Source organism: Ascaphus truei, chromosome 23 (assembly GCF_040206685.1).
Source record: "Ascaphus truei isolate aAscTru1 chromosome 23, aAscTru1.hap1, whole genome shotgun sequence".
Taxonomy (NCBI): Eukaryota; Metazoa; Chordata; class Amphibia; order Anura; family Ascaphidae; genus Ascaphus; species Ascaphus truei.
The window spans coordinates 3,396,161-3,410,936 of record NC_134505.1 but is presented as its reverse complement, the minus strand read 5'-3'; the positions used below and the strand labels follow the sequence as shown (position 1 = coordinate 3,410,936).

Here is a 14,776-nt window from a genome sequence, read left to right as displayed (position 1 = left end):
TGAGGGGAGGTGATCACTCCGCTCCCCCGCTGAGTGTAGCGGCGCCGGGGGGGGGGTGGAGGGGAAGTGAGTGAGGGGAGGTGATCACTCCGCTCCCTCGCTGAGTGTAGCGGCGCCGGGGGGGGGGGGGGTTGGAGGGGAAGTGAGTGAGGGGAGGTGATCACTCCGCTCCCCCGCTGACTGTAGCGGCGCCGGGGGGGTGGAGGGGAAGTGAGTGGGGGGAGGTGAAGGGGGGTGAGGGGACGTGAAGGCCGCTCACTCACCCGTCCGGCAGCTCCCTCACCCGTCCGGCAGCTCCCTCACCCGCCCGGCAGCTCCCTCACCCGTCCGGCAGCTCCCTCACCCGTCCGGCAGCTCCCACGTTGAGGGGGGGGGGAGTGAAAGCGCGGGAAACAGGGAGAGGCGGAGGAAGAGGCGGAGCCTCCGGGACCGGTGGGGAAGAGAGCGGGAGATGTGCTGCTAACACTGTGAGCCCCGCTAATTGTAACACCGTGTGTGTGTGTGTGTTGGGGGGGTGTGTGTGTGTGTGTGTGTGTGTGTGTGTGTGTGTGTGTGTGTGTGTGTGTGTGTGTGTGTGTGTGTGTGTGTTTTTATTTTATTTTTTTTGGACCTTTGGCCCGTCACTCCGCCTCAGGCCAATGAGAGGTGTGGGGGGCGGGCCAAGGGGGTGGTGTGAGTGTGTGAGCCCAATGAGAGGTGTGCGGGGGCGGGCGGCCCAAGCGACCAATGAGATTGCCGCTAGGGACACCGGACATCCAGGCAGGCAAACATACAGTGCTTTCACTAATATAGTATAAGATTTATCACTGGTTATAGCTATTTTTACGTCTTATATCTGGGTTTACGTGTGGCTTTGTTCCACATCGTAGAGGTAATTGAGGTTGTTCTAACGTTTGTTTTCTGTGACATGTTCTTCAATAAATGTGTTATCATTTGTATATACCTGAGTGCTGCATGTGGGATTATTTCTCCTCCCTTTTCTTTTGTTCACAAGTATTCTTATCCCTAGCCCCGTCAGCATCCTATCACGCATTAGGTTTACTCAATATACTGATTTGGGTTATTTTTCCACTTGTATAGGTCAGTAGCAGGGTTTCTTTTGTTGTCCATGTATCTATTTATGTTCACGAACCTAATAAGAATGTATGTGGTACAAAATTATACCAGCTCAAAATGTAGCATCAGTTGGTTTCGCTGCTATAGCCGGGGGAACCGCACTTGTTAGTGGTACAGCAATTGTTAGTGGAACAGCTGTTGTTGGTTGGACAACAGCCGTCAGTGGGACAACAGGCGCCTGTGGGACAGCATCGAGTGTCTTTGGCACTTGGCATAAAATACTGGCGCTGTTTTGGACAGGCCCAGTTAATATCCGGGATTCATTGGTGTTTGCCGCTTCCCTGATTGGACTTGCTCCACTCCTCCCAGCTTGTCCTTGCTCACAAGTGCAGCAGTGCCCTCTGTTTCTGTTGTCTCACCTGGCATGCTCGACCTGTTTGCAGCATAGCATTGTTGTCTGACAGTTGTTTCTTTATGTCTTTTGTATCTTCTGCCACACCTCTGTTAATATGCATACGTTGCCGTTGACACATAGTTTGATGCTCCAAAAAAATGCTCGTCTGCCTCATCTGTCGCATCACGGACCACTTGAATGGGTTGTACAGGGGACATCGGCTGGCTGTGCTGCATCCACGATTGGGTGTTCAGCAAGCTGAAAAGCCTCCTCCCTCTGCTCATCTTCCTCCATACTTCCAGAGCCAATGTTGAGCATTAGGGACATGTTTGGTGAGGTCGATAAAGGGGGCTAATGCCGTGAAGCTTCAGCTGTGGCCCCTGGTCAATCAAAAGTAGGACAAGGTAAGTTCATGTTGGCAGATATTTTACTGTATTTTGAACAGTTAAAAGGGTAATTATAATGTGAGAGCAGCTCATTGGAAGAACAACTTAGGCACTCCTCGAGCTGCTATGTAGGGCAAAGTCACTCACTCTCCACTGTTCCTCAAATACATGAGAATTATTTCTGGAAGACTATTGTGAGTGTAGCTCTACTTTATCTATTTCTTGGGGGGGGTTCACTTTGTGTTTGTATCTACTGTATACATCATTCAGACATATGTACTGTAGCATTAATAAATGAAATGCTTAGAAAAACAGTCAAAGGAAAGCTTACAGAGAGTGAGAATGAAGAGGGAAAGGGAGAGAGGGGGAAGGGAGTGTAGGGAGAGAGGAGGGGAGAAGGAATAGAGAGAGAGAGAGAGAAGGAAGAGAGAGGGGGAGACAGATATGGGAGAAACAGGAGGGAAAGGGTGTAGAGAGAGGGATGAAGAGAGAAGGAAGAGGCAGAGAGAAGGAAGAGAAAGTGAGGGGGAGGTAGAGAGAGAGAGAGAGAGCGAGAGAGAAGGTAGAGGGAGAGAAGAAAGGGAGGAATGCAGTGAGTTGTATTTTGCCTGTTGTAGAATGAATGTACAGTAAAAGAATAACTGATAAATCTATTCCCACAAAAGAAATGGAAGCAGATAATCAGTAAGTCCCCATAATTGCGTGCACTCAATAGTCCCTTAAGGTGTGGTTGTAAAACAATTAAATTGGTAACGTATATGTAGTGAGTTAGCCCATATTATATTATCTAGGCGTGCTGGTATATGTTTATTTTTTGTTGTACTGCAGAATGAATATTGTACATTTATGTTGTGATGTTGACGTGATATTTGTGACTTGCCTTCTGGAACTTTTTCAGCCTCCTCAATCATTCATCTCCACGGTAAGTATGACACGTATGAAAGTAGACATGACGTTTTGTAAATGGACGGTTATTTTCTGGCCAGTAAACTGTATGGGCAATGAACTATGTGTTTTCATTCTTCAAATGTGTGTTACTTGGGTAAAGAGAAAAAAAGTGTCATGTTTTGACTGCATGCTACACTAATGGCCTATAATGTTTCATGTACGCATTTTGTACACGTGTAAATATGATTAAACCCGTTAAGAAATGTGCCCCCAAAAATATAACCGCAACTTTATAAGGTTTATAGGAAAAACGTTTCAGTAAACACAGCGCTTTTACTGTCGTCTTAAATGGTAACGTCGCCCTCCACACTGCCTGGCCCGTCTAGTTTGACAATGTGAGGCCAATGTGGAAGAGGTGGTGGCCGAATGGCCAGAAGAATTGCTGGCAGCAGAAATTGTGGTTGACACTCTGCTGGCAGGGCACCTGATCTCAACGGTCTGCCAATAATGCAGACCAGCTGATTTGTATGACTGGTCAAGGGCATTGGACTACACCCCAAGGCAGTCAGCTCGCGGTGACCCCTTCGAGAGTCCTGGAGACCAAGGCGCATGTGGAGGCTATGGCTCCGTCGCACTGACAACTCTGCTGCCAGTGCCAGGCTGACTCACTACCTGTGCGGGCATGTGCCCCGGATGGCGTGCCCATTTCTGAAGGCAGTGTTGCCTTAGAGTGTAGCACAGCCGATTCAACCTCGCCCATGGCCTGTCTTACCTTCATGGATGTTGATGGTCCAGTGTACAGGTAACATTTAAAATAAGACTATTGCTACATAGATGTGAGTATGTGAGCATAGCGTTACCTTTAATATAATCTAACTACTCATGTGTCCATCGTATTATCTTAACACGTATTGTTCCTGAATATAAGGCCATGTTTCCTTCAGGTGTACAAAGATTGACATGGTATACATTTTACATTGACATTTTAAGGTGAGTCAGACTTTAAAACCATAGCGTACCCTTTAGTTAATATGTTTGAAATACAGTATATGTCTTTAAAGCCTCGCAGTATACAAACTTTGTGTTTCCCATAAGCACTACACTGACAATTAAGGCTACTCATGTCAGTAAGCAATAAATGTACTGTATATGATATTGTTTTTTCATACATGAGCTCCACTGTCTTCAACCGTACATTGCCACTTTGTTTGCCACTCTTACTGACATGATGGTACTACTACATCCAGTGCTTTGCTATCTAGGTCTTTATGTGAGTTGCACTACTGGCTAAATGGTCACATCCACATTGGAATGTCTTATGATTCGCTGAATTTGTAGGTTGTGCCGCAGTACTGCATATAATTGAACGTTGTTTTGACCCACTTCTTTTGCGTCGTGGTATTGGCCCATAACACCTTGTTATCTTCCTTCAGATCATAGTTCTCACGTGGCCTGATGTCCCGGTCTCCCGGACACCCGCAGATTCCTTCTGTGCTCAGGACGGAGCTCATCTGCTTCTTCATTGGAGACGTACCCAGGGTTTGGGGGGGACCTCCTCCAGTCCTGGAGGCATGGCTCTGGCTGTCAGTCCTAGAACCGCTTTTTATAGTTCTGCCATTCCCACGGCCGGACCTAGTTGCTAATCTCCTGCCATAAATGATTATTTTCGGAACTCTCAGTCCTGGCGGCAGATAGGAGCACTTATGTTGAAATGTTGTTCGTATAGCTTACAGGTGTAGAGAGTGAAAATGTTTAAGGAGTAGAAATACCACAACTATTCAAACGTGTGTGACTTCCTGAAATGTGTTGTGACTCCTACGCACCACCTTTAAATGTCGGCGCGTCCGGGATATTGACATCCACGCAATATGGGACATTTAAACATGATGTTGGGGCCGGAGCATGTGCGCCCAAATTTCAAGCAGCGAGGTGCCCGACGTTGAGTTGTGGTGGTGGCGGAGGACCAGTTTGGTCATGGCCAAAAAGCTGCTGCCAACCATCCTACACCGTTTTTCATAGAGCATTAGTTTCCAGCCATCTTTTATGATAATTAGATTTTTACTGTATGTAGTACATAGCACCTCATGAATTCATAATTTGGGATCTATTTACTAAAATCTCCCGGTTGTAAAAGTAGGACAAAACCAGTGCAAATAGGCATATTTATTAAAGAAAATCCTATTACAAGCAAAGGGAGTTGTCCCCTTGATAAATCTGGTGCAATTCTTTTGCACAGACTTTGCCCAACTTCTGCAGCTTGGAGATTTTAATCATCAACCCCCTTTATGTTGTAATTAATGAAAATGAATACATTTAAACATTTGATGTGGCTGAATCCTCATTTACTAAATATGTGACAGGTGGCATTGATTAATTAGTAAATATTAGATATGTAATCCATAGGTATCCTAAAAAAAAAAGAAACAAAGGTAAGAACTTTCCAAGCACAGTTCGAAGAAAAAAAAAAGTTAATTTGTGCAGAAGCTATACCATACACAGTATATATGGTGTTGTATAGGGAACACTAGTTTGTGTCTATACATTTGAGATATCACGGTGGACCTCATGAACTCGGTGAGTGATAATACGTCATTATATGAGATGAACTGTCCTGGAGTTATAAATGTGGTGGTTAATGTGTGATATCACCCTGCACCGTTGTATTCAGTAGCCGGGTAAATGTAGTACTTATTGGCTTGTTTATTAAGAGACCATACATTGGATAGACAGGTACCAGACTGGACAGGATATCACACGGAACAGGAGTTTGCCTGAGACAGAAGAATTTATTTTAAAAACAAACAACAACAATGGTCCAGTGGATTAACAGAACAGTCGGCAGAAAAACAATGCAGACAACATCTTGACAGTACAGTCCAAATCCATCATTACCCGTGACTCGCGAGCCTAGTATAGTAGTACATGACAGCATCCTCAGTCTCAGTGATCACCTAGACATCACAAAGGTTGCACTTAGTGAGTTACATTCTCACTACTAAATTCCGGTGCACACTATGGTACGTCCTCGGGCATTTTCAGCAATTATTATTCACAAAGGAGCATGGCTGAATTTGAGTGGTTATTTTGTCCACACAACGTTTCAAAGGCTACCTTTAATGGGAAAAATGTAGGGAAATAATGAGAAAAATTTGTTTCGTGTACAAATCAAAATATTATATGTGAGTGGATTGCTGATCAAGAGAATTTGCAATCAGGTACAGAGTATAATACAGGGGAAGTGGCTTAATAAAGGTAGACAATCTCCCACTTCAGATACCTGTCTTAATATATGGAGAAATATGAATATGTTTTACCTGAGCTTAAAGTGAATGCGTTTCTCACCAACCATTGGATTTATTACATACAAGGTACCATTTCAGTTTTAGAAAAGCAAAGATATGCTGAGGATCAGCAAGAAGAGACACACTTGGACATTCCATACACAGCTTCAGACAACAGTAGGCCATCAATTTCAAGGGAATTTAGTGAATAATTCCTCTCTTCATTTGATCTGATGCTTCTTCAAGTTGTTGAAGACCTTGATGTCCCACCGGAATCGTCAGTGGATTTCTTTAACATTTCTGGTGCTGAGACCCTAGAGAGAGCAGATATTTGGGGTAATTTGAAAAGTGCCTGAACATGATGCAAAGCGGTATAACCGTCCATTCCACATAGACTTCCTTGGAACGGTGTAGTAATTTAAAAAGTATTAAAAAAAGTATTCAATAGCAAACTGTACCATAAGTTAAGGCCTACACTTGATTCTGAATGACAACTCTGTATCTTTTCCACTTTAATTTTCTACCCCATGCTCTCCAACCGTCCGGTAACCCACAAAATGCTGGAGATTGGAGAAGTGTACAACATCTCTCTCCCCCCCCCCCCTTTTTATTGCAGCAATGTTATTGCGTCACTGTGCAGAATTGTGGCGGCACTGCAGTGCTTGGAAGACCCACACAGACTCCCACTTACCATCTTTGCCTCCTTTGAAATCATGCTCTGGAATACTGCAGGGAAACAGAAAGAGATATATGTGTTTTATGTATTATAGCAAAGGTGTTGCCGTTCCATACCACAGTCATGGTTGTAATGCCCTCTGTTACATGGGACACTGGCTACTCCATGTCGCACTCACTTGAATGGGGAATGTAACATGCCATGGGGAATGGGAATGTAACATGTGTTCCACTGCTGGGATGCGTTTTATAGAGTAGCAATGCTTTATTATTATGGTGGATTATATTTGGCATACTTAATTACATGCCCATCCAGCAGGCGTTTGTATGTGGCAATCTCCATCTCCAGATGGGTCTTCTGGTCCATGAGAACCCTGTACTCATAGTTCTGGCGTTCCAGGTCAGATCGGATCTGGCCCAGCTGCTCTTCCACGTTGTTGATCATGCCCTGTAACTCAGCGAGCTGGGAACTATAACCGGCCTGTGTCTCTGCCAAGGTGCCTTGCAGCGCTTCTTTCTGTGATAGAGCAAACACAAGTCATAAGAAATGATGCAACTAATTAAGAGCTAAAAGGTTTAAATTTGATCACCCAGCTATCACTCTTTATATTTGGTTTTTTTTTGCACTGGTTTTGCCCTACCTTTGCAGCCCCCCATTATTTCTTGCAGGTTGTAATATATGACAAGCAAGTGGCAATAAGGGAGTTGAAGGAGAGAAATGTATGTTATGTGATGGTACAGAAGAGTATTGAATCAAGCAGTCCAAAGCAACAACAAATTGGACATTAGTTGGCCGGGGGAGACTGACTGAAAAGAGGACAGTCACAGCCAAATCTCCCACAAACAACATATTCAAGGTGAAAGAGGAAAAAAGAAATATATATAGAGCGAGATAACCTATTTTTTGTACAGAGAGTACCTATATAACACAAAACGCATGTGTATTGTCTTGAGAGTGCATCAGCACCCTTGCAAAAGCCTGGACATACCATGCACAACTGACTCTGCAGCTCAATCTCCAGTGTCTTCACACAGCGCTTCAGCTCAACAAGCTCACTGCTAATCGACTCCAGCTGTTCAGCACCAGAAACCACTTCACGGTTCAGTTCTTCGCTCTGCAAAGACAAGAACAAAAGATAAAGAAATGCCCTTCGTTTATATTCCGCGTGGCATGCGGCATAATTCAACATGATTGTTGCCTTATCCATCAGATTATGGATACAGAATAAAGTTATGGCAGAATAGCAGCAGTAAACTTTAGGAGTCCATGTATATAATGCAATAGTGACATCCCTTGCAAGAAATGGGCACAGACATACAATTCCAGTCCCACAATAGTTGATAATAAATGACTAATGTCACTGTTGCCATATCAGATATACATACACCAATAGATTGTACCATTGCTTTTAATGGTGACAGTCAAAACTTACTACAATGGCATAGTGTACGCATAAGCACTTACTGTACCAGAATACCTACTCTCTCTGTCATTACTCAGTATTTACCACTTAGAATGTAATTTTTTGGGGCATGTGTATTTCTGCTATAAAGCGATATGTACATGGATGGCTCTATACAAATAAAGATATACATACATACATACATACATAGTATAAGTAATTATAGGAAGAGGTATGAGTGGAGTATTTAGACTTCTTGACCAGGGATTTAGTCCTTCTACAGTACTAATGCTTTGTGGGTTCAGACCACTCATCTTTTTCTTTAGGTATTCGTTTACATTGTGACCTCCCTGAGAAAGGATGTGCGGTGCCTACGTTGTACATTTTGGCATCAAGTCGTAGAGCTCAGAGACGAAGAAAATGAAAGAGATGGGTTACCCTCGCATGGAACATGTTCTCAACCTCCTTCATGTTCCTCTCCATCATGTTTTCATATTGCTCTCGGATCTCCGACAAGGCCTTATTCATATCCATGGATGGAGCAGCGTTCACTTCCACGTTGATTTTGGCGCCCAGCTGACCGCGCAGACAGTTCACCTCCTACAGTGGCACAAACAAATGTTGACGTTCATAGGCAAAGAAGGATGTGGCTTTATTAGCTGGAACAGCAGATGATTCCTCACGGGAAAAACGGAGCACAGCAAATGAAGATAAGGGGGCTAAACACCGATCAATAAAAGTCCTTTAATCCATGGTAGACATCATGGCATGGGATATGTAAAAACTCTTACGCGTTTCGGGCCGACGCCCTTTGTTAGCTGGAACTACTGTAATCATCTCAGTGATTTATTCCTTGTTTAACAACCTTCTTGTCTTTTTAAAAATATATATTTGTTTTCCTATTCTTCTATTTACCTAACTTGCTATATTCTCCTTTCTTTGGTGACTTCCACAGCAGTAAAATAAAACAATACCTCCTCGTGGTTCTTCTTCATTTGCTGCAGCTCTTCCTGAAGGCATTGGACCTGTATCTCTAGGTCACTTCTCTCCATGTTCAGCTCCTGCAGGACTCTGCGCAGACTGCACATGTCTGCCTCAACATTGTTCCTCATCATGGCCTCCATCTCATACCTGGGGAAAGAGGATTGAGTACTTCACAAGCCAAGAAACACCAACCGCTTCACAATGGTATGAATGTAGGAGTACTTTCACTTGTATTTCTCTGGTACTATGCATACTGCTTAAAAGTGCAGTTTTGTGGAGAGAGCATACACACTGTACCTTGTATGTTAAACCCTTTTGTTTCTCAGTGACAAACCGGGACTGTTTAGACTAATAAATACACCAGTTAGCAAGCTTACTAACGGAAGGGAAGTACCGGTAATCTATATATTGTTCCTATTACTATTTTTCAGTCACTGGCATTACATGTGTTTCTTTTTATGTCTAATGTTCAGGAGACTTACTTGCTTCTGAAGTCATCTGCAGCTTGCCTGGCATTGTCTATCTGCAGAGCAACTCTTGCGTTTTCCATAGTGGCTGCAGAAATCTAAAAAAATATATCCGTAAATAACACAAGTCTGAGTACATACAGTATAAAAGAAATGACAGGGGATAACCCCAATAAGTAACTTTCTAAGATGTACACTACTTCAGCATTCATGTTTGGCTCAATTTCACAGATTAAAAAATGGGCTTTTACCTGACACTGGAGCTCCTCAATGGTCCTGAAGTAGTGGCTGTAGTCAGGGACTGAGCTGGTGGCATTGTTGGCATACCACTCGCAGATCTTTCTCTCCAGCTGGGCATTTTCCTGCTCCAGTGAGTGCACCTTCTCCAGGTAGGATGAAAGTCGGTCATTCAGAAGCTGCATGGTTTCCTTCTCATTGATGCTGAACAGGCCATCCTTCTTACAACCACCGTGGCCCCCAGAGCTGCTAAAGTGGCTTCCACTTCCAACATCACATCCATGACCAAAAGAAGAGTGTTTGGAGAAGGAGATTCCCTTACTTCCGGATCCTCCATGGAAACTGGGGGTTCGGTAGTGAGGTCCCTGATGGGAACTATGTGAGCTTCTATGAGGTAGTGTATGGGAGCCTTCATGATGGAATGAAGAGACGTGGCTAGAAATCATAGGGTAATGTCCACCACTATGACTGCTTCCCTTCAGAGGTCCAAAAGAGTGTTTGGCACTGTGGCTCATGGTGACAGCAAATTTGGACTGAGATAGAAGGAAAATTTGACGCTGCAGCTTATTTAGCAAGTGAACTACAAGTGTCCCCTTTTATAGGAAACACGGGAGGAGTTTCTGGAATTAGCTGACTTCCATGGGAATTTTTTAAGCATCTAATTCATTTCCAAATTGTTTTTGATCTGCCTCAAAACGAGCGTCACAAAGGAAGCCCAATTTATGGCATTACTGAACAGTCTGATGTAGAGGCGGGGACGGCTGTTACAGGTGTTTTTGAAATTCTGAACATCAGAGGGGGATATTTACCACACCCTGGCAATATTGCAAATGACTGTTTGTTATTAATGCATATAACCTGTAATAACTCCCTTCTACACTGTTCTTAACTATTTGATGGCCTAATTGTTTTGGAAGATTCAACAAGGCTGGGGTGATACATTTTTTTTTTTTACTGTGAAATGACCGGATTTAGTCTACCAGCGGTCTCTTGTGTGAGATATTTTTAGAATAAGCATTCAGTAGGGCATACATGTGTGTGGTACATTGAAACCTTAAGTAGTTGAGCTTTGAAAGTATGTAGGTGTTTTAAGTGCCATAAGCAAGACCTAAACAGTGCTGGTTCACAAGAAGCCATGTCGTTATTTATTTTTGTAATGAGGGTGACTTATTTTACAGATAGACTTTGAAGCATGTATATACACGTCACACCTTAATGCTCACAAAGAGAACGACTTGTCGGTTTGTGGAAACGAACAAGGTTTATTTCTGATATATATATATGTATACACGTTGAGTGACGAAACGCGTTGAGACGAGACGTGGTGACGTCATCGCAATCGGACTGGAGAGCGGCACCTTGCAATTTCCCGCAGCTGTAGCCGGCTGAATTCGTCGCTACTGGGGCTCTGCTATACGCACAAGGAAGTGCCTGTGAAGCACTGAGAGGAGCTCGGGCGCTTGAGGCATTAGCTGTATGCTGCATCCACTTGAAGTCCAGGTGCAATACCCCCACTGTGGATCTCTCCGTCCATTCTGTTTGACTCCCACAGAGATTTCTCTCCCACGCATGTGTTTTTAAAGGATCCTGTAAGTGCATTTCCTTGGGATCATTGTTTTAATAATTTTGCCATATTTTTTTATACAGTCACGCACTATGGAGTTTGCACTTCTTTTTGTTTATATATATCTATCTATATATATAGATATATATAGTTAATTGTTTGAGATCTCTATCGTATACAAATACTACGTATCCTATACAAAGGAATTATACCATTACTTCATAACCCCCCCATACTCTGCCCACTGCAGATTCCCGTGCTGTTTTCTCAGCTATTCTCTCTAACGTCCTCTGCTGACATGTCTTTGTAAGTTTGCTTGGATTCCACTTAGACTGTGATCTTTTTGGCGAGGTGACTTCATTCCCCCAGAGAATACTTTCCATTTAATGCACTTATTCCCCTTGCTACTGTATGGTTGCATTTGCATTAAGATGTGCAGACTTCTACAGGTTTGTATCATAACATACAGTGTACACTTTCACTCTCCAGGGCCTCTGCACAGTGCCTCAGCTCAATGACCACGGTTTGGACTGACTGCTGCTGCTCCGCTACAGAACTCAAACCCGACGGTTCAGTCCTTCGCTCTAAGAAGGCAGGAAAACAAGAATAAAGCATACTTCACGAAATACTGTATGACCTGTTATTTATATTACATTATTTGTTATTTATATGATTACCACGTGTATTACTACTGTGAAGCGCTATGTACATTAATGGCGCTATGCAAATAAAGACATACAATACAATACAATTTGAATAATATGTTGCTTGGTGTTGCACAGGTAGAGCTATAAAAAGCAAGACAACAGGTGCACTTTGCCCGGTGTTTAGGGAGATTTCAGTTACGGTATGGAACAGGTGCGGCTTTTTCGTGGCACCTTATCGTTCTGCTAAAAAAGTAACACTTCATTCCTGACCGGACTGGCATGAATTATGTTTACAGTACTGTACCTGCTAAAGGGAGGTCCCCCTTACTTCAGAGGTAGTACTCTTTTTAAAATATGATGTAGTGTAGACGGTTTAGATCCTCAATTATCAGTAAAGATTAGCAAAGTATTAAAATATGGGCCTATATTGGCTAAATGGACAATTGGAAAGTCCTGCTTAGTCCCTTTGTTTGTTTTCTCCCTATAGATCAAGTATCATGTAACTGTTTGTGTTGGGATGTACTGTGCTCCGGGCAGTGTTTCATCCACTGTACAGTATGTGCCCTGTAGAATGAAAGCGATCCAGTTACCCTTTGAAGGAACATGTTCTCGGCCTCCCTCATGTTCCTCTCCATCGGGTTTTCATGTTGCTCTCAAATTTCGGACACGGCTCTATTCATATCCGCAGATGGAGCAGCGTTCACTTCCACGTTGACTCTGGCGCCCAGCTGAGAGCATCAGACAGTTCACCTCCTGCAGTTATACACGAGAGTCGGGATATAAGGATATGAGCTGTGACACAGTATGCTGAAACTGATCGCTATTCAGACAATCAATCCTTGCGTCCAACCCCAACCCTCATCTACCATTAGATCACAACCCCTAATTCTCCATGGTTCCTCCTAATTTTCTGCAGTTCATCCTGGAGGTTTTGAACCTGCATCTCCAGGTCACAACTCTCCATGTTCAGCCCCTCCAGGACTCTGCGTAGACCATTCACATAAGCCTCAACACTGTTCCTCAGCCTGACCTCCGTCTCATATCTTTAGCGACAGAATGAGGCAATAAGTTCAAGAAACAGACCATTAAACAAAGTTTGACAATTTTTCTTTAAGATGAATATGTTAGAAACAAGACTGAAGTGGGCAATTGTTATTTCTCCAGTAAAAACGGACTCTCCAGTGCTGTACATCAATGGAGAAACAAGTCTGTAACATATGTTTGGAAACCCTTATTTTATGAACTCGCTCTTTCTTTCTCTGGATATTTTTCTTTCATTCTCTACCTACTATTTAGTCGACTTACTTGTTTCTTGAAGTTGTCTTATAGCCAGTCGGGCATTGTCCATCTGCGGAACAATCCCGGCGTTTTCTACAGTGGCTGCAGAGATCTGTAATACGAGAGAGTGAAATATAAAAGGCGGTCAAATGAAAAGGGAGGCAGATATTAAAATTACATTAAACTTTATTTCATCCCCCTTTAAAAAAAAAAAAATCAAATGTATGAGAAGTAGGTATATTAGCCATTTTACATGCATTAATAGTTGTGTGTGTATATATATATATATATATATATATATATATATATATATATATATATAGATATAGATATATTGCTAGATAGATGTTTATATATATTTAGAGATGTTTACTGTATGTTTCACTGGTATTCACTCATTTGTTTGATAAAAGTTGTTTAAATTGTTACTTTTATTCTACTTGGCACTGGAGCTCTTCAATGGTCCTGAAGTAGTTGTTGAAGTCAGGGGATGAGCTGGGGGCATCGTTTGCATACCACTCGCAGATCTTTCTCTCCAGCTGGGCATTTTCCTGCTCCAGTGAGCGCACCTTCTCCAGATAGGATGAAAGTCGGTCATTCAGAAGCTGCATGGTTTCCTTCTCATTGATGCTGAGCAGGCCATCCTTCTTCCAACCACTGTGCCCCCCAAAACTGCTAAAGTGGCTTCCATGACTATAACCACCATGTACACTTCCAACACCACTTCCATGACTGTAAGAAGAGTGTTTAGAGAAGGAGATTCCTTTACCTCCTGATCCCCCATGTACACTGGGTGCTCTGTAGTGGCCTCCATGATGAACTTTATGGGATGCTCCATGATGGGAAACATTGGAACTTCCATGATGGGAAATATGGGAACCTCCACGGGAGCTTCCTTGATGAAATGAAGAGAAATGGCTGGAGATCTTAGGGTAATGAACACCGATTTGACAGCTTCCCCTGGTGGGATCCAGCAGAAGAGTGAGTCTGCTTGTTTTGACTGTGGCTCATGGTAATGGCAAAATAGGCTATAGACGTTGTACTGCTGCTTTGTGAACAGATGAAGTCCAAATGCTTTGCATGGGTCTGCTTTTATACAAAGCACAAGGGGTGTTGCTTTAATGTTGACTTTATACGCGTCTAATTTATTGTCAACTTTGTTGTTATGCCTTAAATTAGGCGTCCACAATAAGGAACACGACATGACATTTCTTGAAAAGATCACAGAATAGCAGGGGGAGCGTTTATGAAAATGCTGCACATCAGCGCTGGGCATTCAACACTCCTTAACAATGAGACAGATGCATGATCAAAAACAATGAACACTAAAACATACTTAACTACAATTTATCTGCAATAGAGCTTCTCTGGCTTTGATTTCCTGGCTGGGTGCCCTTCTAATATCTGCTGACTGTGTAGTGTGTGTGCAAAAAGTAGGTTTTAATTTTATTTAGGTCAAACAAAATGGAGCTTTGTACACAATATGTGCTTGCATCAAGTAGTTTAAGCAAGTACT

At 43.0% G+C, this 14,776-nt stretch overlaps 1 protein-coding gene and 2 long non-coding RNA genes across 4 annotated transcripts in view; 1 reads left to right on the top strand and 2 right to left on the bottom strand.

Moving 5' to 3' along the window:
• The window catches only part of LOC142473112 (uncharacterized), a 64,059-nt gene extending 59,070 nt beyond the window's left edge, over positions 1–4,989 (top strand). The window contains exon 3 of the long non-coding RNA XR_012789986.1: positions 4,158–4,989. This is a non-coding gene — a long non-coding RNA (uncharacterized LOC142473112). The remainder of the gene's footprint in view (positions 1–4,157) is intronic.
• A 651-nt stretch (positions 4,990–5,640) lies between these two features.
• LOC142473096 (keratin, type I cytoskeletal 19-like) lies at positions 5,641–10,351 on the bottom strand. 2 transcript variants are annotated; one of them, XM_075580254.1, is made up of 8 exons: positions 9,786–10,351; positions 9,550–9,632; positions 9,058–9,214; positions 8,522–8,683; positions 7,670–7,795; positions 6,977–7,197; positions 6,697–6,731; positions 5,641–6,319 (listed from the first exon to the last, which is right to left on the bottom strand). In XM_075580254.1, the coding sequence occupies exons 1-8, from the start codon at positions 10,284–10,286 to the stop codon at positions 6,297–6,299; spliced, it is 1,308 nt and encodes a 435-aa protein (XP_075436369.1). In that variant the 5' UTR covers positions 10,287–10,351; the 3' UTR covers positions 5,641–6,296. The 2 variants fall into 2 exon arrangements, with proteins under 2 accessions (XP_075436369.1, XP_075436370.1); XM_075580255.1 differs by having other exon boundaries at positions 6,985–7,197.
• A 1,216-nt stretch (positions 10,352–11,567) lies between these two features.
• LOC142473097 (uncharacterized) lies at positions 11,568–14,303 on the bottom strand. Its single transcript, XR_012789983.1, has 3 exons — positions 13,690–14,303; positions 12,573–13,372; positions 11,568–11,919 (listed from the first exon to the last, which is right to left on the bottom strand). It is a non-coding gene; the product is annotated as an uncharacterized LOC142473097 (long non-coding RNA).
• Between the last annotated feature and the right edge of the window lie 473 nt (positions 14,304–14,776).

Coding starts and splice junctions, on each gene's coding strand:
- LOC142473096 (XM_075580254.1), bottom strand. CDS start 10,286: ATGAGCCACAGTGCCAAACACTCTTTTGGACCTCTGAAGGGAAGCAGT. Junction 7,198..7,669: donor TGCAGAGTCAGTTGTGCATG/GTATGTCCAGGC, acceptor GCTCTATCACAG/AAAGAAGCGCTGCAAGGCAC. Junction 6,732..6,976: donor CTGGATGGGCATGTAATTAA/GTATGCCAAATA, acceptor GTTTCCCTGCAG/TATTCCAGAGCATGATTTCA.